Source organism: Lynx rufus, unplaced genomic scaffold, assembly GCF_022079265.1.
Source record: "Lynx rufus isolate CCGP_SWC_20201006 ecotype Redwood Valley unplaced genomic scaffold, mLynRuf1.p SCAF_10, whole genome shotgun sequence".
In the NCBI taxonomy this organism is placed as follows: Eukaryota; Metazoa; Chordata; class Mammalia; order Carnivora; family Felidae; genus Lynx; species Lynx rufus.
In genome coordinates, this window is record NW_025814824.1 from 87,209,946 (window position 1) to 87,234,072 (window position 24,127).

Genomic DNA, 24,127 nt, shown 5'->3' on the forward strand with positions numbered 1-24,127 from the left:
GTTGCTTTTCTCTGGGGGACATGGCGTGACTGTGAGTCTGACCTGCTGGGGTAGGAGGAAGCCTGGTGCCTTGCCTTGCTCGAACACTAGGAACTTGGGGAAATTTCAGAGCTAAGCCTGGCTCGCTGGGTGTTGAAAGGGTAGGTTGGGGCACACGTGGGTGCCGGGGAGGCTGGGCTAAAATCCCCCCAAGGACATGCGCACAGTGTGATTCGTCCCCGCACGTAACCCTAACTTGTCTTCGTTCTCTGATGGCCTTCTGTGACCTCACACTGTAATGTCAGATAGATGGAGGCTCCCTGCTCCCTGCTGTTCAGAACTTGGCCCTGGAAGCCTCTGGCCCTGTGTCATGAAGCCTGATCACAGCCACCTCTCCCCTTTGGGCAGAATTAGAATCCCTTTCAAAACCCGTATCTGGTCATGATCTCTTAGCACCCCGCCTTCGTGTCTGAGGGGTCCTCTGCATCTCCTCCACTGCTGTCACACCTAGAATGTGGCTCCCCTCCTCAGGAACCTGCAAGAGGCCCCAGGGATTTCTAGGGGGTGGCTCTCCTTTTGTCAGCCTCCTCCTCCTGAAGGTCTCCTGGGTAGCAGGAGGCAGGGTCGCACAGAGTGGCTTTCTCCCCAGTGACTGCAGAGGCTGTCAGGCCTGCAGCCCCTCTGTCATCTCCTGAGGGGATTTCGACGCAGTTCCTAAGGTGCCCCTTGAGGGCCTAGCTTGGGTCAGGTGCCATGTCACAGCCTGGCTGGGCCTGAGGAGCCACATGAGAAAGGGTCCTAGCCTGGGAGCAGGATGGGTGGGGCTTAGCCCTGGCCCACCAGCTGGCCCTGGGCAGGTGACTCAACACCTTGGGGCACCAGCTGGCAGTCTCTGAAACAGAAGAAATACTACCTGCCCTCCATGGCTCCCAGGGCCACTTAGAAAAAGATTGCCAGTAGCACGTTTCGTGTTCTTAAAAGAAATTCCAAAAGAAAAAAATCAAGATAGCAGGTACTGTTAACTGGGGATAGTTAATTCAAGCTCCCATTCAGGTCCTCCTGCTTCACTGTGCTTCTGTGTTTAGGTCCTGCATGGTGGAAGAATCGGGAACCCTGGAATCCCAGCTGGAAGCTACCAAAGTAAGTGCCCCTACGGCTCCTGGCCAGGCTCAGACCCTCTAGGCAGCCTTCTCCAGTAGGCCCACGTGGTTCCAAGTCAGGCATGAAGCTAGGCTGGTTAGGTGCCCTTTTTCTCTTAGCAGAAAGCAGCCCCGAGCCCCGTCATTTGTCTTTGAGGGTGTCTTACTTGAAAGAGTCCTTTGGTTCTTAGTGTATAGTTTTCTTGGCTTGTGACCGACGCTGAAGTCCTTCCCTTAACGGAGGCTGTTGGATCTCACTTCACACCATCCTGCCGTTGCCATTCCGCACGGCCCTGTGGGCGTCAGGCCAGGAGGGCTGCTGAGCAGGGCCCTGGGCCTGGACGCCAAGCTGAGAGCCCCTGTCCCCCGCACCTTTGCCTCCCCCTCTCTAGCGCAAGCACCAGGAGATTCGAGCCATGAGAAGTCAGCTCAAGAAGATTGAGGACCTGGGGGCAGCCATGGAGGAGGCCCTGATCCTGGACAACAAGTACACGGAGCACAGCACCGTGGGCCTGGCCCAGCAGTGGGACCAGCTCGACCAGCTGGGCATGCGCATGCAGCACAACCTGGAGCAGCAGATCCAGGCCAGGTACCGGAGCCAGGCCTGGCAGCAAGGGAGGAGGCGGGGGTCTCAGCTACCTGACCGCAGGTTTCCCCCCCCCCACCACCATTTTATGGGGATGGAGCAGAACGCGCCACCTACCAAATGGGGTGGAAGGCCCGGTCCTTAACTCCATTCTGTTCTTTTAGGAACACAACAGGAGTGACTGAGGAGGCCCTCAAAGAATTCAGCATGATGTTTAAGTGAGTATGGCCTCCCCTGCCAGGCAGGCGGGCTCAGCACCGGGGCCTGGGTGCTGAGCAGTCCTCCATTTGTACTACAGACACTTTGACAAAGACAAGTCGGGCCGGCTGAACCACCAGGAGTTCAAGTCCTGCCTGCGCTCCCTGGGTTATGACCTGCCCATGGTGGAGGAAGGGGAGCCAGACCCCGAGTTCGAGGCAATCCTAGACACTGTGGATCCGAACAGGTGCGCTATAGGGATGGTGCTGGAGGCAGCTCGGTCTTCGGCTCCTCCTGTGCCCCCCTTGCTCACTGCACTCGCTCCTCCCCAGGGACGGCCACGTCTCCCTGCAAGAATACATGGCTTTCATGATCAGCCGGGAGACGGAGAACGTCAAATCCAGCGAGGAGATCGAGAGCGCCTTCCGGGCCCTGAGCTCCGAGGGAAAGCCTTACGTGACCAAGGAGGAACTATACCAGGTCTGGGGCTCTGCTTCCCTACCCTGGGGACAAGGGTTGAGGTTTCCTTTGGAAAGTAAAGCCTGAGATTGCCCCGGGGTCAGGGTCAGGGTCAGAATGAGTCTAAGTTAACAAACCTCCCTTTTGAGCCCTCTTCTTCTGGGTGCATTTTATCCCCATTTACCAGTGAAACTCACTCCAGACCTGTCTGAAGCGGCTCTTAGAAGTGGCTGTGGTCTCTGGGCAGGGACATTCCCGATGTCCGCACCTCCCCCGGGTGTCAGCGGACTGGACTGACAGGTGTGGTCCCTTCCCCTCCAGAACCTGACTCGGGAACAAGCCGACTACTGCGTCTCCCACATGAAGCCCTACGTGGATGGCAAGGGCCGCGAACTCCCCACCTCCTTCGACTACGTGGAGTTCACCCGCTCGCTCTTCGTGAACTGATCCCGCTCCTCGCTCTGCCCGGCCCACGCCGCCCGCCCTGCCGTTGCCTTGCTGCATGACACCTCCTCTCTGTGCTCTTAAAATATTCCAGTGTTACTTTCCAATGTGAGCTTAAGTCCGCTTAGCCTGGGAGAAGACTTAGTAGAAAATGGTGCTTCGATAAACCGCTTCCGGTCAAGTCGCACTTGCCCCGTTGCCGTGGGGACCCAGATTCCCTTCGTGAAGCCCGCTGCCCCATTCCGACTCGGCAATCTCGGCGGCGGGCCAGATCCCCTCTTGTTCTCTCCCCTCCCTTTTGTTTTCATGTGAAAGACAAATAAATGACTTGACTCCCCCAGAAGCTCGTGTTGTCTTCATTCGGCCTCTGTCGGAACTCCAGAGCCTAGCTCAGGTGCAGCTTGCTCCTGCCCCCAACCCCCACCCCCACCCCCACCCCCACCCCAGTTGTCCTCAGGTGGCCACCTCTGCTGCCAGCTGCTCCAGGTCCTCTGTCTCCCGGGGTCCTTGTTCAGTGAACTCGGTGCTCAGCTGCCACACCTTTACAGTGCCCTTGGCGTCACCGGCAGCCAGGAGCTGAGTCTGTTGGCGATTAAACTCAAGGCAGTAGACCGGGCTATCATCCTGGGTTTGCTTGATTGAAACTGTGGGTTTCTGGGAGCTTTTCTGTAGATCAAACAGCTGCACGTCACCTGCAGGGAGAGAGAATCATGGGACAAGAGGCCCAGAACAGTGGCCTGTGCACCCAGGAAGAGAAACTCACGGCACAAGAGAAGTCCACCTGGTTTAGCCCTCCTTCCCCCACCTGCTGCCTCTCCCCAGCTCAGAATTCCAAGTACGTGCTGGGCCCGTATCACTTAAATGGATCTGAGCCTATCGTCCTATTTCCTACCTTCCCCGGAAGCAGCCGCAAACACCAAGGGGCGCACTGGGGACCAGCGCACGGCAAACAGGTACTTGTGGGACAGCTGCAGGGAGGCCAGGGGCTGGGCCTGCAACATGGAGTACAGGTGGATGTGGCCGTCGGTCCCCGCACTCAGGAAGAGATTCCTGGACAGGATGAAGGGCAGAGAGCCAGGCAAGGGGATGAGCACCGGGTGTCCTGCCCAACTCCCCCTGGGCTGTCACGTTCCTGAAAAGTCTCCGTGGACCCCCAAACTGGGAATCCCCTTAGGGAGAGAAGGGCCAATCCCCGGGAGCCAACCACCCGAGCGCCGGGTAGGAGGGCTCAAATAGCGAAGACCTGGGCCCAGGCCAGACCGCAGGCCCTGTAGGCCGCTCTATGGGGCTTCCTCACCCTCCCTGTGCCAGGTGCCCCGTGGCCTCCTCTACCTGTGGAAGGGGGAACAGCTCACAGAGTAGATGGGACCACCATGGGGAGAGAAGGTGAACCGTGCCGGGGCCCGCAAGGGCACAGAGCTAGGCATCCGCGTGAGGGCGGCCTCTTCTGCTGCCAGGGAACACTTGAGCGGGAAGCCACCTTCCGTGCCCAGAACAAAGAGGCTGGGGTCAAAGCCGGAGAAAGCCACCGCCGTAGCACCCACCTCGGTCTCCCCCCGGGGAGGCTGTGGAGAAATGAATGACAGGGCAGACAGAGCCAAGGGAATCTGGTCAGAGTCCCACAAGAGCCCGGTCACGCGAGCGGGAGCCACGGGACCTCAGTTGCTAGCACCGCTGCCCGTGCCGCCTGCCGCCACCCCCAAGGCCCACTTGCGGGGCTCCTACGGTGGGCGGGTGGGCGGGTGGGCGGGGGCGGCAGCTGGGGCCCCGCGTACCTTCTTTAGCTTGGTGTTCCTCGGGAGCTGCTGCATGACCAGGGCGAAGCCCTCTGTGAGCTGCAGCTGGCCCGCCCCGCCCCCCTGCCAGAGCAGCACTTTCCCGTCCGTGGCCACACTCAGCACCTGGAAGCGGTGGCTGTGCCGGGGCTCAGGTAGCCAAACCACCTGGGACAACGGGGTACGGGACCAAGGTCAAGAAAGAGCTGCTTGCTCCCCAGGCTGCCCCCATTTCCCAGCAAGACCGGCGGTCACCCTCATCCCCCCACTACCCCTTCTCTTGCGGGAAAACCAAAGGGGGGAATTCTGGGGGAGGCCCGGAACCGCCTCACACACCTGGGGGCAGGCCCGAGGGTTCCGAGCTCCCTCCCTGAGACGCCAGGATAGCTGGGAGCCCCACATGGCCACTCGGAAGTTGGGGGAGCTGGGAATGGCCCAGGGCCTGGGCGTGGCAGGGGGGCGGGTGTGACTTCTGCCCCGGGAGCTAAGAATGCCAAAGAATGCTGAAGGCCTCTGTCCCTAACTGCCAACTCCTTGGTGACCTGCTGTGGCTGTGCGAGCAGGCCCCCTCTCTTCCGTGTCACCTCAAGGAGCGGGCCAGTGACAGCAGCACTCAGCTCAGGGAGAAGGGGAAGGTGCCTCCCCGCCCCCACCGCGGCCCACTGCTCTGACCTGGTACACAGGGTCGGTGTGCGTGTCGTCCGTCAGGCCCGTGCGCCACAGCAGCGGGTCCTCGGGATGGCTCACGTCCCACACCAGCACCTCACCACTGTACAAGCCACCTGCGGGACCAAGCGCGCCCGGACGAGAGCTGACTCACGCGCAACAACCCGGCGCCCCAACCCAGCACCAGCCCCGCCCGCCCAGGGTGCAAGGACGGGGAGCCGCTTCCCCAGAGTCGCCTGGGGGAGGAAAAGTCCTGCCCTCCCCCCACTCCGGCCTGCTGTGCCCCCACCCACCCACTGCCAGGCTGATCTCCAGGCCCGGCACCCTGCCGTGCCCTCCAGCACAACCCCTTTCCCAACACGTGTGGCTCCCGTCACCACCCATGGCTCCCCGAGGGTGCCCATGTCGCCCTGCCTCGAGTCCTGAGCAGGATGCACCCTTGCATGGCCCACACCCCATCAAGACTCAGCGAGGACCCGCCAACGCCCCCACCACCTCCTCCCCCTCCCCTTCTTCCTCCCCCCCCTTTCCTCCCCATCCTCCTCCTCCACGCTCCACAACTGGCACGGCATCCTCACCTGAGCCCAGGGCTCTGCTCCCCAAGCAGACCTGCCCCAGCTGTGCCTGGGGGCCGAGGGCCCAGTGGAGAGCTCCCCTGTGGGCACCCTGCACAGGGTGGGGAGCAGAAGACGGCTCACCTGCGACATGGGACGGCTGCGTGGGGTGGAAGGCCAGGCACATGACGGCGCTGGGCACCTCCACCGCTGCTGACGGCTGCTGGGGGTTCAGGCCTCGCCTGTCCAGGTTCCAGGCACACACGAAGGACTTCAGTGTGCTCCAGTCCCCGTCGTCCAACCTGCACAGGGACATGCCTGAGCCGGCTCTGCCCCGAGGCCAGGATCTCGCCCCCGCCCTGCTCCTAGCACCAGACCCGCCACCCACCCACCGCCCCCAGATCAGCCTGCGTCCCCGTCACACCCAGACCGTACTGGGTGCTGCAGTGGCACAGGTTCCTCCATAGCACAGTGGCAGGACCTTCTCTAGAAAAGGGTTCCCGAGGACCAAGATGGGTCCACACGATAGCAGGGTTGGGGAACTGTGGCCCATCAGGAAATGGCTCACGGAGAAGAGGGGGCAGGCCCAGGGCGCACTGCCCTATGCTGGCAGGTGGGCACCAGGACTGTGGGCTCTAAGCCCCTCCCTCTGCTGCTCTTTCCAGCCAACCTGGTGCCTAGGCGGCCTCGAGAATAAAAAGACTCCCAGAATGGCCAAGCTCCAGGCCAACCTTCGCCACACAGACAGGGAGAAAGAGGCTTAAACCAGAGTCTGAGGACCTCCCATTGCCCCACAGCCACCCCTGCTGCCACTCACCGGCCATAGGCACAGGCCACCACGGAGCCGGTGGTGTTCCAGGAGACACTGGTCACATGCAGACCCTGCCCCTGGGCTGGGGGGTAGCCCAGGGTGTGCAGACACGTGACCTGCAAGAGACAAACCATCCCTAGCCCTGAGCCACAGAGCCACCCACCAGGCGGCCTTGTAGCCACCTAAAAAACACTACATACAAGCTTGGACCTCCAAAGCCACCCAGGTCCACTGCCCGGTCCTGGAGGGAAATGTAGAGCCTTCATCCCAACACCACCCCAAATAGGATACTTCCAGAAACCCAGAAGAAAGGATCTTACGAACCGAGACAGATGCCAGGTTCTGGCTCAGAGTAAGACCCTGTTCTGTACACAGTTTCAAAAGCTCTGGCTTCTGGAACTGGATGGTGCTGTATGTGCCAGTAGACTATGCACCTGGAAATGGTTACAGTTTGGGGCGCCCGGGTGGCTCAGTCGGTTCAGCGTCCGACTTCAGCTCAGGTCATGATCGCGCGGTCCGTGAGTCTGAGCCCCACGTCGGGCTCTGGGCTGCCCCTCCCTGGCTTGCACTCTGTCTCTCTCTCAAAAACAAATAAACATTAAAGCAATTTTTTTAATGGTTACAATTTTATGAATATTCTACCACATAAAAAAAAAAATTTTTTTTTAAACCTCTGGCAGCTTCCCTCTCAGCCCATAGCAGCCTGGCACACCAAATGAAAAGGCTGGCAGTGCTGGCCACTGTGAGCGATCAGCCCAAGGTTTCTGGGAGGGGATGTGCCACACAGATCAAAACGTCTGTGGAAAGCTGCGTACTCCTTGACTTTATGACTCCATATAAAGAGACTACCCGATGGAAAGAATCTAAAACGTGTAAAAAGCTGTATGGTGGGAACCCTCACACACTGCTAGCAAGGACGGAGAACGGCAAGGCCACGGTGGGGAGACAGTCTGGTGGGTCTTCAAAAGCTAAAACATAGAGGCACCACACAACCCAGCAATTCTGCCCCTAGGTGCACGCCCAAGAGAACTGAGCACACACGTTTACAGGGGCGCCCTGCTGGCTCTGTCCCTGGAGCATGCGACTCTGGATCTCAGGGTCGTGAGTTCAAGCTCCACGCTGGGCACAGAGATTGCTTAAAAATTTTTTAAAGATTAAAAAAAAGCTGTCAAGTGTGGTAGGAGGTGGAGGGAACTCAAGAAAACCTTTTGGGGGGGGGTGCCTGGGTGGCTCAGCCAGTTGGGCATCTGACTTCGGCTCAGGTGATAATCTTGCAATTTGTTGAGTTCGGACCCGCGCCAGGCTCTGTGCTGACAGATTGGAGCCTGGAGCCTGCTTTGGATTCTGCATCTCCCTCTCTCTCTGCCCTTCCCCTACTCATGCTGTGTATCTCTCCCTCTCAAGGATAAATAAACACTAGGAAAAATTGAAAGAAAGAAAGAAAGAAAGAAAGAAAGAAAGAAAGAAAGAAAGAAAGAAAGAAAGAAAGAAGAAAGAAAGGGAAAGGAAGAAAGAAAGAAAGAAAGGGAAAGGAAGAAAGAAAGAAAGAAAGAAAGAAAGAAAGAAAGAGAAAGAAAGAAAAGAAAAGAAAGAAAGAAAGGGAAAGAAAGAAAGAAAGGGAAAGAAAGAAAGAAAGAAAGAAAGAAAGAAAGGGAAAGAGAGAGAAAGAAAGAAAGAGGAAGGAAGGAAGGAAGGAAGGAAGGAAGGAAGGAAGGAAGGAAGGAAGGAAAGAAAGAAGGAAGGAAACAAACCTTTGGGGTCTGATCACATTCGGTTTCTTGATCTGGGTTCTGGCTCCACAGAAATGTTTTACTTTGGAAAACCACAGGCCTGGACACTTGTGGTTTGTGCACTTTTTTACGTCATGTTCAACTAAAGTGTACATCAGAAAGGCACCACAGACATTAAGTTATTTGTCACAACACCACGTATACCTGCAACCCACTGCTTATACCCAGTGCACTTTAAAATCTGAACATAAACCTACAACGTGGGAGAAGCAGGGGGACAAGGGACTTCTCTACACCTTCACTGTGGCGGACACGTGTTGGCCAAGACTCAGAACGGCATGGCCATGCCTGGGTGGCTCAGTCAGTTAAGCGTCTGACTTCGGCTCAGGTCACGACCTCACAGTTCGTGAGTTCGAGCCTCGCATCAGGATCTCTGCTGTCAGCACGGAGCCTGCTTCAGATCCTCTGCCTCCCTCTCTCTCTGCCCCTCCCTTCCTGCTTGTTTTCTCCTCCCCCCTCCTCAAATAAACATTAAAAAAAGAAAAAAGAAAAAAAAGACTCAGACTGGCACAAAGGGTGAACTGCCTGCACAGAGAACACACCTGGATAAATTCGGCTCAAAAAAATAAAGTGTATGGATGAAACATTAGGTGGTGTTTTATTTTTATTTATTTTTATTTTTTCGAGAGAGAGCGTGTGCAAGCAAAATAGGGACAAAGGGAGAGGGAGAGAGAGAATCTCCAGCAGGCTCCACGCTCAGTGCAGAGCCTAATGTGGGGCTCAATCTCATGACCATGAGATCAATAGTCAGAAATCAATAGTCAGATGCTCAACCAACTGAGCCACCCAGGCTCCAATTAGGTGTTTCAAAAGGACAAGTGTGAAGTCTCCATAGCAACCTGACAACACAGAACAGGCTTTGCTCCTGACCAGAAAAGACCCCAAGACTGGCCACGGTGACTCACAGCTGTCAACACACGTGTGAAACAAGAGGCAGGAAACAACAGAACCAGGAGGTCGGCGGTTCCAATGGGAGACCCTGGGTAGTCTCTTCCTTATCTCCAATTTCTAAGCTTTCCACAAGGTTGTCCCACTGATTTTAGAATTCTGACATTATGGTTTCTCGTTAAGAGCAGCATCCCAGCCCTTCCAGAGCTACTACAGCAGTGCCAAGGACAATGATGAAATGTCAAGGCCAACACGTTGACAGAAGTAGAGAGAAAAACCCCAAGACAGTAATTCCACCATGAGGGAATCAACAAAGAACTGATGCAAAACAAGAAGTGGGAGGACAGACTCGCTGTCAATGTGATATAACAGCAAACTGCTAACGCCCTCCTCTGCCCAATGCTCTCGCACCACTAACATGCGGGGCTGTCCAGGGCCAGCTCACCAGGCTGCCACTCAAAGGGTGCAGACTGATCTCCCGCCTACCTTCCCGTTTCTGGAGGATACCTCTCTAGAAGTGAAGCTGGGCGTCCACCCACAGGGGACTCAGATAAAGGACGACGTGTCCGTGCAGTGGGACCCAGTGTAGCCGCTGGGACGCCTACAGCACCTTTGTAGGAACTGACATGGAAAGCTCGAAGTGAGAAAGGTCATCAGGAAAACATACAGTGCTTTCCACTTGTTTAAAATGTTCTCAGTGACAACACTAGTAATGATGCTTGTGTTAGTGTAACACAGAGAAGACTCTAAAGGCGTGTGGGCGTGGGAACAAAGTGTCCCCTCCCACTGTCTACATGGTATATGTTCTGTATTTCTATACTGCCTGGACTTGTTATAATGAACATACATTGCTTCTGTAGTCAGAAACCAGATATTTTGGGACCTGGGTGGCTGAATCCGTTAATAAGGGTCCGAGTTCAGCTAAGGTCACGATCTCACGGCTTGTGAGTTCGAGCCCCGCATCGGGCTCTGTGCTGACAGCTCGGGGCCTTGAGCCTGCTTTGGATTCTGTCTCCATCTCTCTCTGTGCTCCATCTCCTCTCCTGCTCATGGTCTGTCTCTCTCTCGCTCTCTCTCTCAAATATAAAAAAACATTAGGGGCGCCTGGGTGGCGCAGTTGGTTAAGCGTCCGACTTCAGCCAGGTCACGATCTCGTGGTCCGTGGGTTCGGGCCCCGCGTCGGGCTCTGGGCTGATGGCTCGGAGCCTGGAGCCTGTTTCCGATTCTGTGTCTCCCTCTCTCTCTGCCCCTCCCCCGTTCATGCTCTGTCTCTCTCTGTCCCAAAAATAAATAAACGTTGAAAAAAAAAAATTAAAAAAAAAAAAAAATTAAAAAAAATTTTTTTAAGGGAAAAAAATGTATTTTTTAAAGGGGGAGAAAGTAACACACACTTGGACCAAGTTAATCCATAGAAATGTGGGAACGTGCTAATAATAAAGAACAAAAGCTTAACCTCTGTGAAATTGGGTGGTGGGGCGGTGGGGGTGGGGGGGCACGAGCAATGGCAAGGAGAGACAACATGCTGGGCTCTTCCTCTTCCCTGAGCCCTTCTTGTGCCCGGCTTATAAGGAGTCAGTGACTGCCCACTGAGGTGTGGCCTCGGCAACTGCATTTCAGAATGATTTTGAGGACTTCCCTCAAACTGATTTTCCCATGCCTTCCAGTGACTTGGTGGGAAGAGGGCAGAGGAGGGGGAGGGGCTAGAACAGGGCTATGACCTCTGAATACATAGTTACTCATCTGTTTCTACAGGAAGAAAGCACTGTATACAAAAAAAAAAGTTTGGCTCAGAACTCCAAGGCTCCCCAGTCGAGGGCCCGCAGCCGTGTGAGCGAGCAGCCTGTCCACAGGGGAGGCTGAGGCCCAGCACGGAGCAAAAGCCAAGAGCCCCCCATTCATCTCAAAGCCTAGCCTGCCTGTGCGGCCGGACACCTAAGTGTACAGGGTCACTCCGAGCTGAGCCTCGGAGACACTGAAGTCACTAGAGCATGGCAGTGAAACCAGACAGACCAGGGCTCAAATCCCAGCTTGGCCCGTTACAGCTGGGTGACCGTGGACAAGTCAGTTAGCCTCTCTGGGCCTTGTCTATAAAACAGAGATCATCCAAGTACCGCCTCATGCCGCTGTGCTGAGGAGTAAATGAGATGGCACAGAGAGCCCTCACCACATGGTGCCAGGGGAGACAGCCGAGCAGCGGACAAAGTCTGGTCCAGAGTCAGACTCCCCGCGTTCAAGCCTTGCCTCTACTGCTGACTAGCTCCATGTGATCCCAGAAAAATCGTTTCAACTCAGGAGCCTCCCCATCCCCAGCTGTAAATGGAGGTAACCACAAACTACTTCTTGACAGCAGGGAAGGCTCGATGACTTACTCTCATAAAACTCAGCTCAGCACCTGGCAAAAAGTAAGACCTCCATGAACGCAGTCACTATTATTGCTATTAACAGCATCTGGCCTAAGAGGACTTCAAACGGGGGCAGGCGAGGCTCAAGCTGGGGCAGAGGAGCAGGGCGCCCCAGGCTGCAGTTCCCTACCGTTGGCTGCCGGTCTGTCCAGTTCACCTCGAAGCCGTCAAAAGCGTGGCTCTGCCAGTTCTTATTCAGCTCTCGAATAACCATGGCCTCCACCCTCCGAAGAAAGGCTGCAAGCCTGGGGCTGTCGTGCTGGGCCACAGTCCGCGCGCTGACCGGTGCAGGGACCTCGGTCTGCACCTCAGCATCCGCATGCTTCCGGGTCTGGACAGACGCTTCAGCAGTGGCAATGCTCGCCGTCTGGCAACTTTTCTGCAGAAAATCAAAACCCAGTGGTCACCAGTCAGCGGTCAGTGGTCACCAGTCAACCCAGGTCACTAGTGACCGCCTGCCTGGGCACTCTGTTCCCCCTACTAAACAGCACTCCTCCTGCGCTGCTGCTTACCCTCGGGCCAATGGGCCTCTGGTCATCCTGCCTGCCCCAGTCTGTCCCTTTGCTCTTGTAACTGGCCCATCTTTCAAAGGAGGAGCCCGATCTGTGCGCTATGGGTGAAGATGATCCCTCAACCCTCCTATGTGCACTGGGCCACAGTGAGTGGTTCAGGGGTGGTCAACATGATCCAGTAAGAGCCTGACACAGGACTTTTGGTGACACTAGGACACCATTTGGAGGGGATGCTGGAGTGTCACTTTTCTTTTTTTTTCCCAGGAGTGCCCGTTTGAAGATCCTGACAACAATAAGAATCCTGTAATATTACAGCCAGCAGTGGTCATCCCAGCCAGCACAGGGAAGCATCGAAGACCTGGCCACCAGCATCTCCCTCCCTTCGCAGGCCCCTTCCAAGGTGCCCCCATGATCAAAGGAAGCAGGTGAGTCTGTGATGAGCTAGTTGGTAGAAAGAAGGCAGGCTTCTCCCCAGCTGCCTCTTTTCTCCACCCTGACCTCTGTCTCCAATTCCTTGTCCCCTCTTTAGCTGGCCACAGGGATAGACATCAGATCAGGGAAGGAACTACCAGCCTCCCTTTCTTATGAACAGGACCCATCATTTATCAAATGAGGGGGCCTAGCAGATCGTCATCTGCAAGAGGCTCTGCTCACACAGCCCCTCACCAGGCACCTGAATGTGCAGGGCAACGGCGAGGCCGGGAACCCCTGTGCACCTCCCCCACCGGGCTTGGGAGGGCAGAGCTGTGCACTAGGCCAGTGCTAGTAAGCCTAAAGGAAGGGAGCGGGCCCCACACAGGGGCAGCTCTTCCTAGTATATGAAACACTGTCCCCACGCTCCCCATCACATTCCACTAAATTGTCTTTTCTTATCCACCTCCCATTAAATGGAGTTCCTCCAGCATCAGAACCCTGTCTGATCTCTATACCCAGCACTTTGCACGTATTTGGCACACGGCACAAGCCCATTTAGACAAGATATATGTACATATATTTTTATATATCTATCTCCACTACACTGTATTTATTATGTTGTATACACACATAGACTATATGTATTACACATATACTATTTACATATATTTCCTTTACACCACACACACACACACACACACACACACATTATTTACTGAGTGTCCACTTGCCAGGCACTGTCTGGGTACTATGGATACAGCAGAAAACAAAATGTGCAAAATCCCTGTGCCCGAGAAGCTTCCACAGGGGTTGGGGGTACACGAACAAGAAAATACCCACCAACTACCTATGGTGCCAAGTGCAGCAGATGTGTGAGAGAGAAGGGAACAGCCAGGGAGGTCTCTGGGGAAATGGCACTTGAGCTGAGGTGTGAAGGACAAGGGGAGAGCTGCAGGAGAGGGTCCTGGACAGAGATGGGAGGGGGAGGCCAGAGCAAAACCTTACAGTAGAAAACGTTCCGTGCTCAGAGACTGGACAGCAGGTGGCGTGCCTGGCCACAGTGGGTAAGGAGGGTGGCCCGAGCACAAGGGCAAGGCCAGGGAGGTGTCTGAGAGCCACAAGGTGTGGCCTGAGTGGGTTGTAAGCAGGGCCATGGCTTTTTGGCTGCTCGGGAAGAAGCGAGGAGCAGAGGACAGGTTTGACAACCAGTGGAATGTGATGGCAAATTCTGGGAAAAGAGAACACAGAAGCAGTTCTCCTGGGCCTCGTTTAGACCGAGATGCCTCCCATCCACATGGAGGTGTTGAGGATTCCCGAGAGCGGTTGCAAGGCGTGAGGCTCTGGAGAACATCCGACAGAGACATGACTTGAAACCACAGCACCGGAGGGGTCCACCAAGGGAGTGTGCACACTGAGGAATTCGTGGATGGGCATGAGGATCAGAAAGCATACAGGCTTGGGGTGCCTGGGTGGCTCAGTTGGTTAAACATCTGACTTCAGCTCAGGTCATGATCTCACGGTTCATGGGTTGGAGCCTCGTGTCGGGCTCTGTGCTGACAGCCCGGAGCCTGGAGCCTGCTTCGGATTCTGTGTCTCCCTCGCTCTCTGCCCCTCCTCTGCTCGTGCTCTGACTCTCTGTCTCACAAAAATAAATAAAATGTAAAAAAAAAAAAGAAGAAGAAGAAGAAAGAAAAAGAAAAGAAAGAAAGTATACAGCCTGAGCCAAAATTCTAAGAGACTGGGTGAAAATCAAACTTCCAGAAGCCACAATGATGGCGAGAGTGTTAGTTACTAAGTGCTAATTCAGGCACTGTCCCAAAAGTTTTACCCATATCTTATTCATCCTCACAACCACCCTATGAAGAAACTCCTATTTTTGCATTACTAACATCGACACTAAGGCACAAAGAAGTAATTCACCCAAGACCACACGGCAAAGAGGTGATCACAGTAGGGCTTGAATTCAGGCAGTCTGACCTGTGACACGAAACTGCCCCTCAGCCATGGTGTTCTCACCCAGTCTAACATCCTGGACACTCATCACATCAGATAAACTCAGAAAAAGTTTCTAAAAGAATGTTACCCCAATGACTTAATCTAAGACAAAAATGTCCACAAGATAGCAAGCTGTTACCTTTCCATCTACTTCCATTAATATTTCTTTGCTGGGGCGCCTGGGTGGCTCAGTCGGTTGAGCGTCCAACTTCAGCTCAGGTCATGATCTCACAGTTTGTGGGTTCGAGCCCCGCGTCGGGCTCTGTGCTGACAGCTCAGAGCCTGGAGCCTGCTTCTGATTCTGTGTCTCCCTCTCTCTCTCTGCCCCTCCCCCACTCATGCTCTGTCTCTCTCTCTCAAAAATAAATAAACATTAAAATTTTTTCTTAAATATTTCTTTGCTGCTTGCTTATTCAGACAAAAGACAAATGTCAAAACACTAGGGAAAATTCACAGAGGGAAAAAAAAAACTTAAAACCAATGACACGCTGCACCCACAATTTTTTCTGTGAATTGGTAGGAAGCTACTATCATTATTCTCTTTTCACTCTGGGACAACTAAGTAGTTTCCATAGTTCAAGATCTGATTATCTGGCCCGACCCTGATCCGTCCCATACATCCCATCCCATCTGGGGATGAAGCCCCAAAGCCTCCAGAAGGGAAGGGCTTGCCCAAGGATACCCTGTGTAGACTGGTACCTTCTGTGCCAGGCAGTGTGTGGCTGGACTGAGGCTCCCATAACAAGCCCTCTGAGACATCAGAGAAGAAGTCAGGGAAGAATGAGATCCTTGCTTCCTGGGCCTCAGCAAGGTCAGGAAGAGGAGTGTTAAGGATGCTGGGCTCCCACACCTCCGAGGCAGAGGCACTACAGGAGGGACTGGGACCAGACTTTAATTACACTGGGAGGTGTGGCCAAGGGAAACAGAACAATTCCCAAACCAAGATCACCAGTCACCAAGCTCTGGAGTCTGAAGTCCCAGTGACCTCCAGCAGAGAGGAAGGCAGTGAGATTCAGGGACCAGAACCCAGTGTGGGAGCCCAGCTCTCCTGCCCCCAGGAGAGCCTGCAGACACCCAGAATGTCAGGACTCCTACCTAAGCCACCAAATGTGTCCCGATACCAGGACTGTAGCTTCTGACTAGATGAGAAGTGGACGCGAACCTAGGCTGGGCCAATCCAGCTCTCTCAGGGAAATTCACAACAAAGATTTAACAAGATGGCACATGCCTAGAACTGAAACCTGGAAACGTTGGCCCCAACAATTAGCCAGGGCCACAACCAGGAGACAAGCAGAGACAGGCCTCGGGGGAAACATGGTAACATCAGAGTTGAGAGGTGGGGGACCCCCAAAGTTTCCTAGATTCCTCAGGACCAGCTGCACCTTCAGAGGCCCAGGAGACGTCCGGCATCCTGAAGAGAAGTGCTTGACAGGAGCTGGTTTGGGCTGGTTTCTGTCACTTGCTATCAGAGTCCTACACTGACCCCTAGGAAGGCTCCCTGACTCCCAGGCCAATACCCCTCAACGCCTCACTTCTGAAATAATGGGTCTCTAGCTGGCATCTAGGACTGGCCGATCAATTTCAGGAACACTGGTGATGACAGAGGAAACGGCCCCACTGGGTCAGGTGATCAGCCACCACCCCAGGCCCCGAGGGGTGTGCTGAGAGAATACTGGGCTCTGCCTTGCATTCAGGTTCAGGCTGAGATTGACCAATGTCAGGTTAACTGTGCTCATGTGTGATTCAGTCATTCAGAAACCAGCCAGCCAGAAAAATGTATTCAGGGGGGATCACTATAAGGCATGAGTACTTCAAAGTCATGAGTAGAACAGTCACCTTCTTACTAAAAATATACATTCTAGGGGCACCTGGATGGCTCAGTCGGTTAAGTGTCTGACTCTTGATTTCAGGTCAGGTGATGATCTCACAGTTTGTGGGATCAAGCCCCACATCAGGCTCCACTCTGACAGTATAGAGCCTGCTTGGGACTCTCTCTCCCTCTCTTTCACCTCTCAAAATAAATAAACTTAAATAAGTAAATAAATAAACAAATAAATACACACATACACACATACATACATACATACACACATTCTAGGGGTGCCTGGCTGACAGTGCAGAGCCTGCTTAGGATTCTCTCTTTCCATCTCTCAAAATAAATAAATAAAACTCTTAAAAAGAAATACATTCTGGGGCGCCTGGGTGGCGCAGTCGGTTAAGCGTCCGACTTCAGCCAGGTCACGATCTCGCGGTCCGTGAGTTCGAGCCCCGCGTCGGGCTCTGGGCTGATGGCTCAGAGCCTGGAGCCTGTTTCCGATTCTGTGTCTCCCTCTCTCTCTGCCCCTCCCCCGTTCATGCTCTGTCTCTCTCTGTCCCAAAAATAAATAAACGTTGAAAAAAAAAAAAAGAAATACATTCTAGGGGCGCCAAACTGGCTCAGTCAGTAGAGCATGTGACTCTTGATCTTGGGGTCATGAGTTCAAGCCCCATGTTGGGTACAGAGATTATTTAATTTTATACATTCTAGATCTCCTCGACTCTACAATGTATTGTTTATAAAACATTCCAATTGTTTAATAATAGCTCTTCAGGGGAAAACTAGATTAAATACACAGGCCATCTGTGAAACACACCGATTTTTAAGATGTGTCCTATGACTGAGGAACATCGCCATCCAGAGAGAATGCGTCTTGGAAGGTCTGAGATGATGTGCAAAGGGAGGCCAAGCCCCCATTAATCCCTTGGGTACTAACCACTACCAGCAAATAGAAGCAGCACAGCATCTCATTTCATCAACCAGCCTGGGCCAGCACATCTGACTCGAGCGCAAAAGGACCTCAAAGACCGTTCTAGACCTGACTTCTCAACGGGCAGGCCCCAGAATCCCTCAGAAGCTTGCTAAAACACAAGCTGCCTCCTCCAGCAGGGGGGGCCGAGAGTGTGCTTTGTGAACAAGCCCCCGGATGATGCTGAGGCTGCAGGTACAGAGGGCTGTCACTCAGACCCCACCTGTGGGTCTCACCCATCTGTATGCTTCCCAGGGCCACAGCCCAGGGTCCATCGCCTCTTGCCCCCACCCCACCCCCACAGCACAGACCATGCTCTCACACACCCCCCACTTCTACCTCTGTCACTCTGGGAGCTGAAGCTTCACCTGGGGTGGGGTGAGATATGGTTCATCCCGGAGGCTGAGGGATGCTGTTAAGCCCACCTGAAGGACGCGGCTGGGCAGGTGGGGTGCGTGTGGCCTGTCGCTGTCACCTTGCCACATCCAGCGGGCCCACTTCTGATCCTCCTCCCCAGAATTTCCCTTGTCCTCGGGTGGCCGTCACCCCCAAGGCCTCCCCCCCTTCCACCTCCTTCCCCATCAAGTCCTGCACACACACCTGATGAGAACACAGGTATGATGGGAGCAGAGAGGACTCCGGCCTGAGCCAGCATCTCTGGGCCCACACTGCAAACCCCATGAGCGAGCACCACAATTTGACCCAGGTGTGAGGCACAATTCACAGCTAATGAGCAGACAAGGTGAGACAGGAATGTCTTAGATGCGAAGTTGAGCTGAGTGGGTTTCCTTTTTTTTTTTTTTAATTTATTTACTTTTGAGAGAGACAGAGACACACAGTGTGAGTAGGGGAGGGACAGAGCGAGAGGGAGACAGAGAATCAGAAGCAGGTTCCAGACTCTGAGCCGTCAGCACAGAGCCCGATGCGGGGCTCGAACTCATGAACCGTGGGATTGTGACCTGAGCCGAAGTTGGACGCTTAACCGATTGAGCCCCCCATGCGCCTCCAGCTGAGTGGGTTTCCTGGTGGGATACAGGGAGGGACAACTGTCTCACCGGAGGCCTCTGAGAACGTAGAGTAACGGAACAATCTCCGGTTCATGTGAACTTGCCTCTTAGTATATCGGGGCAACAAACAGCTACTCAGAGAAGAGCGTGGAGCCAAGAGCCAACCAAGAGGACAATCGCAGACGTTTCCATGGAAGTTGGGAGATGCGTTAGGCTACACAACCTTGGAGCTGCAATTACTGCCGACTACCTTGGTGTCGTCTTGGTCTTTCAGTGTGCTCTCATGCCCCTTGAAAAAAAAATCTAGTATGGAAACTGTGTAGCAAACCCAAAGGTAGGGAACCACGGATTTAATTCTCCTTGAAAATTTGTAACAGGCCAGACCCAGGTTCAAAACAAACGCCCTCCAGCAGGGGGTGACATTGGCTACAGAAGCCACCAAGGCGAAGAGGCAGCCTGGGAAGAAGGAAGAGCCGGTGGGCAGGCAGCTAGTTGAACTCCAAGCAGGGGAGGAGAGTCGCAGCCTATGTGGGATGTCAGCACACAAGAAGATTATTCAACCCAGTATTTCCTGGGTGCCTCCGGGAGGTGCAAAAGTACACAAGACCCACTCCCTGCCCTCTGGGAGCTCACAGTCCCAGAGACACAGACCTGAATGTCAAAATGCATTCCATGGATGGAAAAGTTCCAGAACCAAATAGTGGTGATGGTTCCACATTGTGAACGTACTTGACACACTCAATTGTACACTTAAAAATTGGGAAATTTCTGGGGCGCCTGGGTGGCTTGGTTGGTTGGGCGTCCGACTTCGGCTCAGGTCATGGTCTCGCGGTCCCTGAGTTCGAGCCCTGCATCGGGCTCTGTGCTGACAGCTCAGAGCCTGCAGCCTGTTTCAGATTCTGTGTCTCCCTCTCTCTGACCCTCCCCTGTTCATGCTCTGTCTCTCCCTGTCTCAAAAATAAATAAACGTTAAAAAAATAAAAAATAAAAAAAATAGGGAAATTTCTATTATATGTACCTTTTTTTAAAAAGTTTTTTATGTTTATGTGTTTCTGAGACAGAGAGAGACAGCATGAGTGGGGGAGGGGCACAGAGCGAGGGAGACACAGAATCGGAAGCAGACTCCAGGCCCTGAGTCGTGGGCACAGAGCCGAATGCGGGGCTCAAACCCACAAACCACGAGATCATGACCTGAGCCGAAGTCGACGCTCAACTGACTGAGCCACCCAGGCTCCCCCCACCTTTTTTTAGTTTTTTTTTAACAAACTTTTTTTTTTAATTTTTTAAATGTTTTTTTAAATTTATTTTTGATACAGAGAAAGAGTGTGAGCGGGGGAGGGTCAGAGAGACGGGGAGACACAGAGTCCGAAGCAGGCTCCAGGCTCTGAGCCATCAGCACACAGTCCGACGCGGGGCTCAAACCCACCAACCGCGAGATCATGACCCGAGCCAAAGTCGGACGCTCAACTGACTGCGCCACCCAGGCGCCCCATATGTATCTTTTTAAAAAAAATTTTTTTATGTTTATTTATTTCTGAGACAGAGAGAGAGAGCACGAGCGGGGGAGGGTCAGAGAGAGAGGGAGACACAGAATCCGAAGCAGGCTCCGGGCCCTGAGCCATCAGCACAGAGCCCGACGCAGGGCTCGAACTCACAGACTGTGAGATCGTGACCCAAGCCGAAGTCGGTTGCTCAACCGATTGACACAGCCAGGCGCCCCTCTGTTATATGTATCTTTCCACAATTTTTTTTTTTTTAAGTAATCCCTACACCCAACATGGAGGTCAAACTCACGACCCCGAGATCAAAAGTCACATGCTCTACCCACTGAGCCAGTCAGGCTCTCCACCACAATTTTTAAAAAATGAAAAAAAAACACAGCCCACATTTTCCTAGGATCAGCATTGGGCTGGCTTCAGAAAGGTAATGCTGCTGCTGGAAAGGAGGATGCATTCAATTGGTGGTCTCAAATTTTGCTACCTATCAGAACGACCTGGGGAGCTTTAATAAAACCAGATTCTCAAGTCACAACACATACCAATGTAGCCAGAACCGCTGGGAGCCAGACATCCATATTTTTCAGGAGTCTCCAGGACATTCCAGTGTCAACCATCTGGTTTGAGAAACCGCAGATGAGCAAGGAGGGATGATTAGGCACCCTCTATCTCAGGCAGCTGGACTGGTCCCTGACACTCCTCTGCCATCCGAGCAGCTCTAGGCTTTCAAACTGTTTTCTTATCCACAATCTCATTTAACCCCTCACAAGGGGGTGCCTGGGTGGCTCAGGTTCCGTTGGTTGATCCATCCATCCCCTCAGGAAGTATTCTACCAAGGACCCATTTTGCAGAAGAAGAGATCATGCGACTGGCCCAAAGCCCTAAAGAGGGTGTGCACCCCGGTCTTGAACCAAAGTCCAGGACCCTATCCCTCTGTAAACAGACTGGAATATGACAAGAAAAGCCAGGTCAGGCCAAAAACCATTAATATTAAAAAAAAAAAAAGGGGGCGCCTAGCTGGCTCAGTTGGTAGAGCATGAGGTTCCTGATCTCGGGGTCGTGAGTTCAAGCTCCATGTTGGGTGTAAAGATGACTTTAAAAATAAAATCTGAGGGGCTCCTGGGTAGCTCAGTGGTTAGGCGTCCGACTTCAGCTCCGGTCACGGTCTCGCGGTCCGTGAGTTCGAGCCCCGCGTCGGGCTCTGGGCTGATGGCTCAGAGCCTGGAGCCTGCTTCTGATTCTGTGTCTCCCTCTCTCTCTGCCCCTCCCCCGTTCATGCTCTGTCTCTCTCTGTCTCTGTCTCAAAAATAAATAAAAAAAAAAAGTTAAAAAAATAAAAAATAAAAAATAAAAATAAAATCTGAAAAAAATAAAAAACTAAAAAAATTAAAAAAGAAAAAAAATCCATCAATGGAACATGGAGGTACATTACAATATTGCACCACTACATGGGCAAAAAACCACTGTCCAACTTTTCCAAAAAAACTTTTTAAAAAATTAAGAAACTGTATTTAAAAATTAGCTAAAACACTCATCACAGGACTTATTGATAAGAAAAAAAAATGTAAACTGCCTAACAACTCATCAAAAGAGACTGGTTAAATAAAATGAAGTTACAAAAAAAAAATTTTTTTAAACATGGACATTTGTTCAGGATGTATTAAGTGAAAAAACTGGGTCTATGAAATGTTGTGCACAGTGTGATTCCATTTTTATTTAAAAAATGGGGCAGGGGTGCCTGGGTGGCTCAGTCTGTTCAGTATCCGACATCAGGTCATGACCTCGTGGTCCAGGGGTTCCAGCCCCGCATCCGGCTCTGTGCTGACAGCTCGGAGCCTGGAGCCTGCTTCGGATTCTGTGTCTCCCTGTCTCTCTGCCCCTCCCCTGCTCACGCTCTGTCTCTCTCAAAAATAAACATTTAAAGAAATTTTTAAAAAAAAAAATTTTTTTTTTCAAATTTTTATTTATTTTTGGGACAGAGAGAGACAGAACATGAACGGGGGAGGGGCAGAGAGAGAGGGAGACACAGAATTGGAAACAGGCTCCAGGCTCTGAGCCATCAGCCCAGAGCCCGACGCGGGGCTCGAACTCACGGACCACGAGATCGTGACCTGGCTGAAGCCGGACGCTCAACCAACTGCGCCACCCAGGCGCCCCTAAAGAAATTTTTTTAAATGGGGCAAAACAGACAAAGCACGTACAAGTCGAATGGCTGGGGAATGGGGTGATTTTTATTTCCACTTTTTTTTTTTGCATATCCAGATTTTTTCTAAATTTTGGACACACAACTTTTATAAAGAGAAAAAACTATTTTGGAAAAAGCCATTTACCTTCTTCTGACCCTTGCAAAATTCTTACAACTTAACAAAAAAATCTGCTTCAGCAAGACAGGGGATGCTAGTTCAAGGGAACCACCCTCACAGATGAGAGCTTACACCTCCAGTGTTAGAATTAGTTCTTAGAACCTTACAGCTTAAAGCTATAGTTACAAGAAAATGAACCTGCCTCAATTTCATTCTCTGTAAGGAAAAAAAAAAAAAAAAAAAGACGGATTCAGCGGTTCCCAGCCTAAAGTCTTCTAAAACCTGAATCTTCAGCGAGCAACAGCTGTGTGATAAGGATGGAGATCAACTAAAATACCCACTTCGCTTTTCACCAGAACCATTTCTGTGCAGCCTGGTTAAGTGGGGAGTGCTTTCCAGGTAGATCAAATCCAGGCTCGAGACCCGCAGGCACACTACTGGCCTGAGGCAAGAAACCGGTCTTCCAGAGTTAGACTTCATTGGAAAACTCCCCAGTGTCCGGGAGGACCTAAGGTCTACTGATGGGGTCACTCGCGCAGCAAGCTAAGCCTCGGTTCCCTCTTCTGGTAAATGTGCGGCACCCTACAACGCCCCCCCCCCATACCCATTTTCACCGAGGGGACGCCAACATCCCTACAATGATCTGCAAGGCACTACCTGACCCTCTCTGACCTCAACTGGGACCACTCCCCCCTCTCTCATTCCTCGCCAGCTCTGCCACCGCCTCAAAACACAAGATCTGCTCCGACACCAACCCCAGGGCCTTTGCACTTGCAGTTTGCGCTGTCTGGCGGTTCTACCTCAGGTATCCACTTGGCTCACTCACTCCTCCCGGTCTTTGCTCAACTGTCGCCTTCTCGGTGAGGCCCACCCACCCTCTCACTCTCCAAACCAGTCCTTCTGATCCCGCACCCTTCTTTTACTTTTGTCCATCATAGCACTACTCGCCCTCTGACACACGACAAAATTTAATTGCGTAAGTTGCCTATGGTCGCTGCCCTGCAAACGGCCCCAGGTCAGCTCCAGGAGGGACTTCATTCACTGACGGGTCCCCAGCGCCACAACGGCTCTTGGCACACAGCAGGCCCTCAAAGTCCGCACAAAGACCCCTCCGGAGAAGACCTGGCACCCGGGAGCCCTGCCTCCTCTAAAAAGCCTCGTTTTGTGTGCTTTTCGTTAAACCACTGGAAAACCGGCGTGTCTCGACCTTAAATGCGCTTCCTTCTTCTTTTTAAAGGAAAGTTAGTTTGAAACGCCTGAAAACTGCGGTTCACACAAAATCCTTCAAAACATGGGGTCTTCAGATGTTTTTAAGGAAAACCCCTTTTGTTGTTGGGTCTGGGGGGAGACTGGCACGGGAATGCCACAAGGGCGGGCCTCCGTGGGTTAAAATACAAAAATAAAACGGGGGGGACCCCAGAACCCAGCCCGGAGGCCGCGCGCGGACGGACCCTCGCCCTCCCTCCCGCGTCGCCGCGAGTCGGGCCCGCGCCCTCACCGTCTCCCGGCGGATGCCCTGGACGCCCCTCCACTGAGAGGGCACAGACGCCACGCCCAGGGTCTCGTCCTGCAGCGGCCCCGGCCGCCCCGGCCCCCCGGCGCTCGCAGCCCCGCCTGTCGCCAGCGCCGCAGCTCCCGCGCTTCCCGCCCGGCGGAACGACGCGGGCTGCGCGCGGGTTGCCATGGAGATAGCGCCGCCCTGTCGCGCCTGCGCACTGCGACATGACCCTCGCCCCTGCGCCTCCAGAGCGGAAGCCTGGGGAGGTGAGGCTATCGGCACCATTTTTTAATGGGTCAGACAGCCACCTCCGAGACCTGAGAGAACGAGATAAATTATTCTTTTTGGCCAGTGTGTGACAAACCCGGCAAGTTTTGGATACTCCATCCCCAGGAGGGGCACGCCTGAGCATGTGCGGGTACCCC

The 24,127-nt window shown here is 53.3% G+C and overlaps 2 protein-coding genes across 6 annotated transcripts in view; one reads left to right on the forward strand and one right to left on the reverse strand.

The window, feature by feature from the left end:
• SPTAN1 (spectrin alpha, non-erythrocytic 1) overlaps nt 1-3,148 on the forward strand; it is a 62,770-nt gene extending 59,622 nt beyond the window's left edge. For all 5 annotated transcript variants that reach the window (XM_047070304.1, XM_047070319.1, XM_047070311.1 and 2 more), the window contains 6 exons: nt 1,065-1,119; nt 1,511-1,707; nt 1,869-1,922; nt 2,003-2,149; nt 2,235-2,382; nt 2,683-3,148. In XM_047070304.1, the coding sequence (XP_046926260.1) occupies nt 1,065-1,119; nt 1,511-1,707; nt 1,869-1,922; nt 2,003-2,149; nt 2,235-2,382; nt 2,683-2,808 (727 nt within the window). In that variant the 3' untranslated portion in view covers nt 2,809-3,148. The remainder of the gene's footprint in view (nt 1-1,064; nt 1,120-1,510; nt 1,708-1,868; nt 1,923-2,002; nt 2,150-2,234; nt 2,383-2,682) is intronic.
• A 99-nt stretch (nt 3,149-3,247) lies between these two features.
• DYNC2I2 (dynein 2 intermediate chain 2) lies at nt 3,248-23,888 on the reverse strand. The gene is made up of 9 exons (XM_047100207.1): nt 23,703-23,888; nt 11,822-12,070; nt 6,618-6,727; nt 5,945-6,102; nt 5,253-5,362; nt 4,581-4,748; nt 4,138-4,370; nt 3,698-3,855; nt 3,248-3,497 (listed from the first exon to the last, which is right to left on the reverse strand). Exons 1-9 carry the CDS (start codon nt 23,886-23,888, stop codon nt 3,259-3,261), a joined length of 1,611 nt encoding a protein of 536 aa, XP_046956163.1. The 3' UTR covers nt 3,248-3,258.
• Nucleotides 23,889-24,127: the final 239 nt, after the last annotated feature.

What these genes read in the sequence shown, in the direction of transcription:
- DYNC2I2 (XM_047100207.1), bottom strand. Translation starts at nt 23,888, where the DNA reads ATGGCAACCCGCGCGCAGCCCGCGTCGTTCCGCCGGGCGGGAAGCGCG. An exon ending in GTGGCCTGTGCCTATGGCCG is followed by an intron (nt 6,103 to 6,617) that starts GTGAGTGGCAGC and finishes GTCCCTGTGCAG; the next exon opens with GTTGGACGACGGGGACTGGA. An exon ending in GCAGCCGTCCCATGTCGCAG is followed by an intron (nt 5,363 to 5,944) that starts GTGAGCCGTCTT and finishes TTGGTCCCGCAG; the next exon opens with GTGGCTTGTACAGTGGTGAG.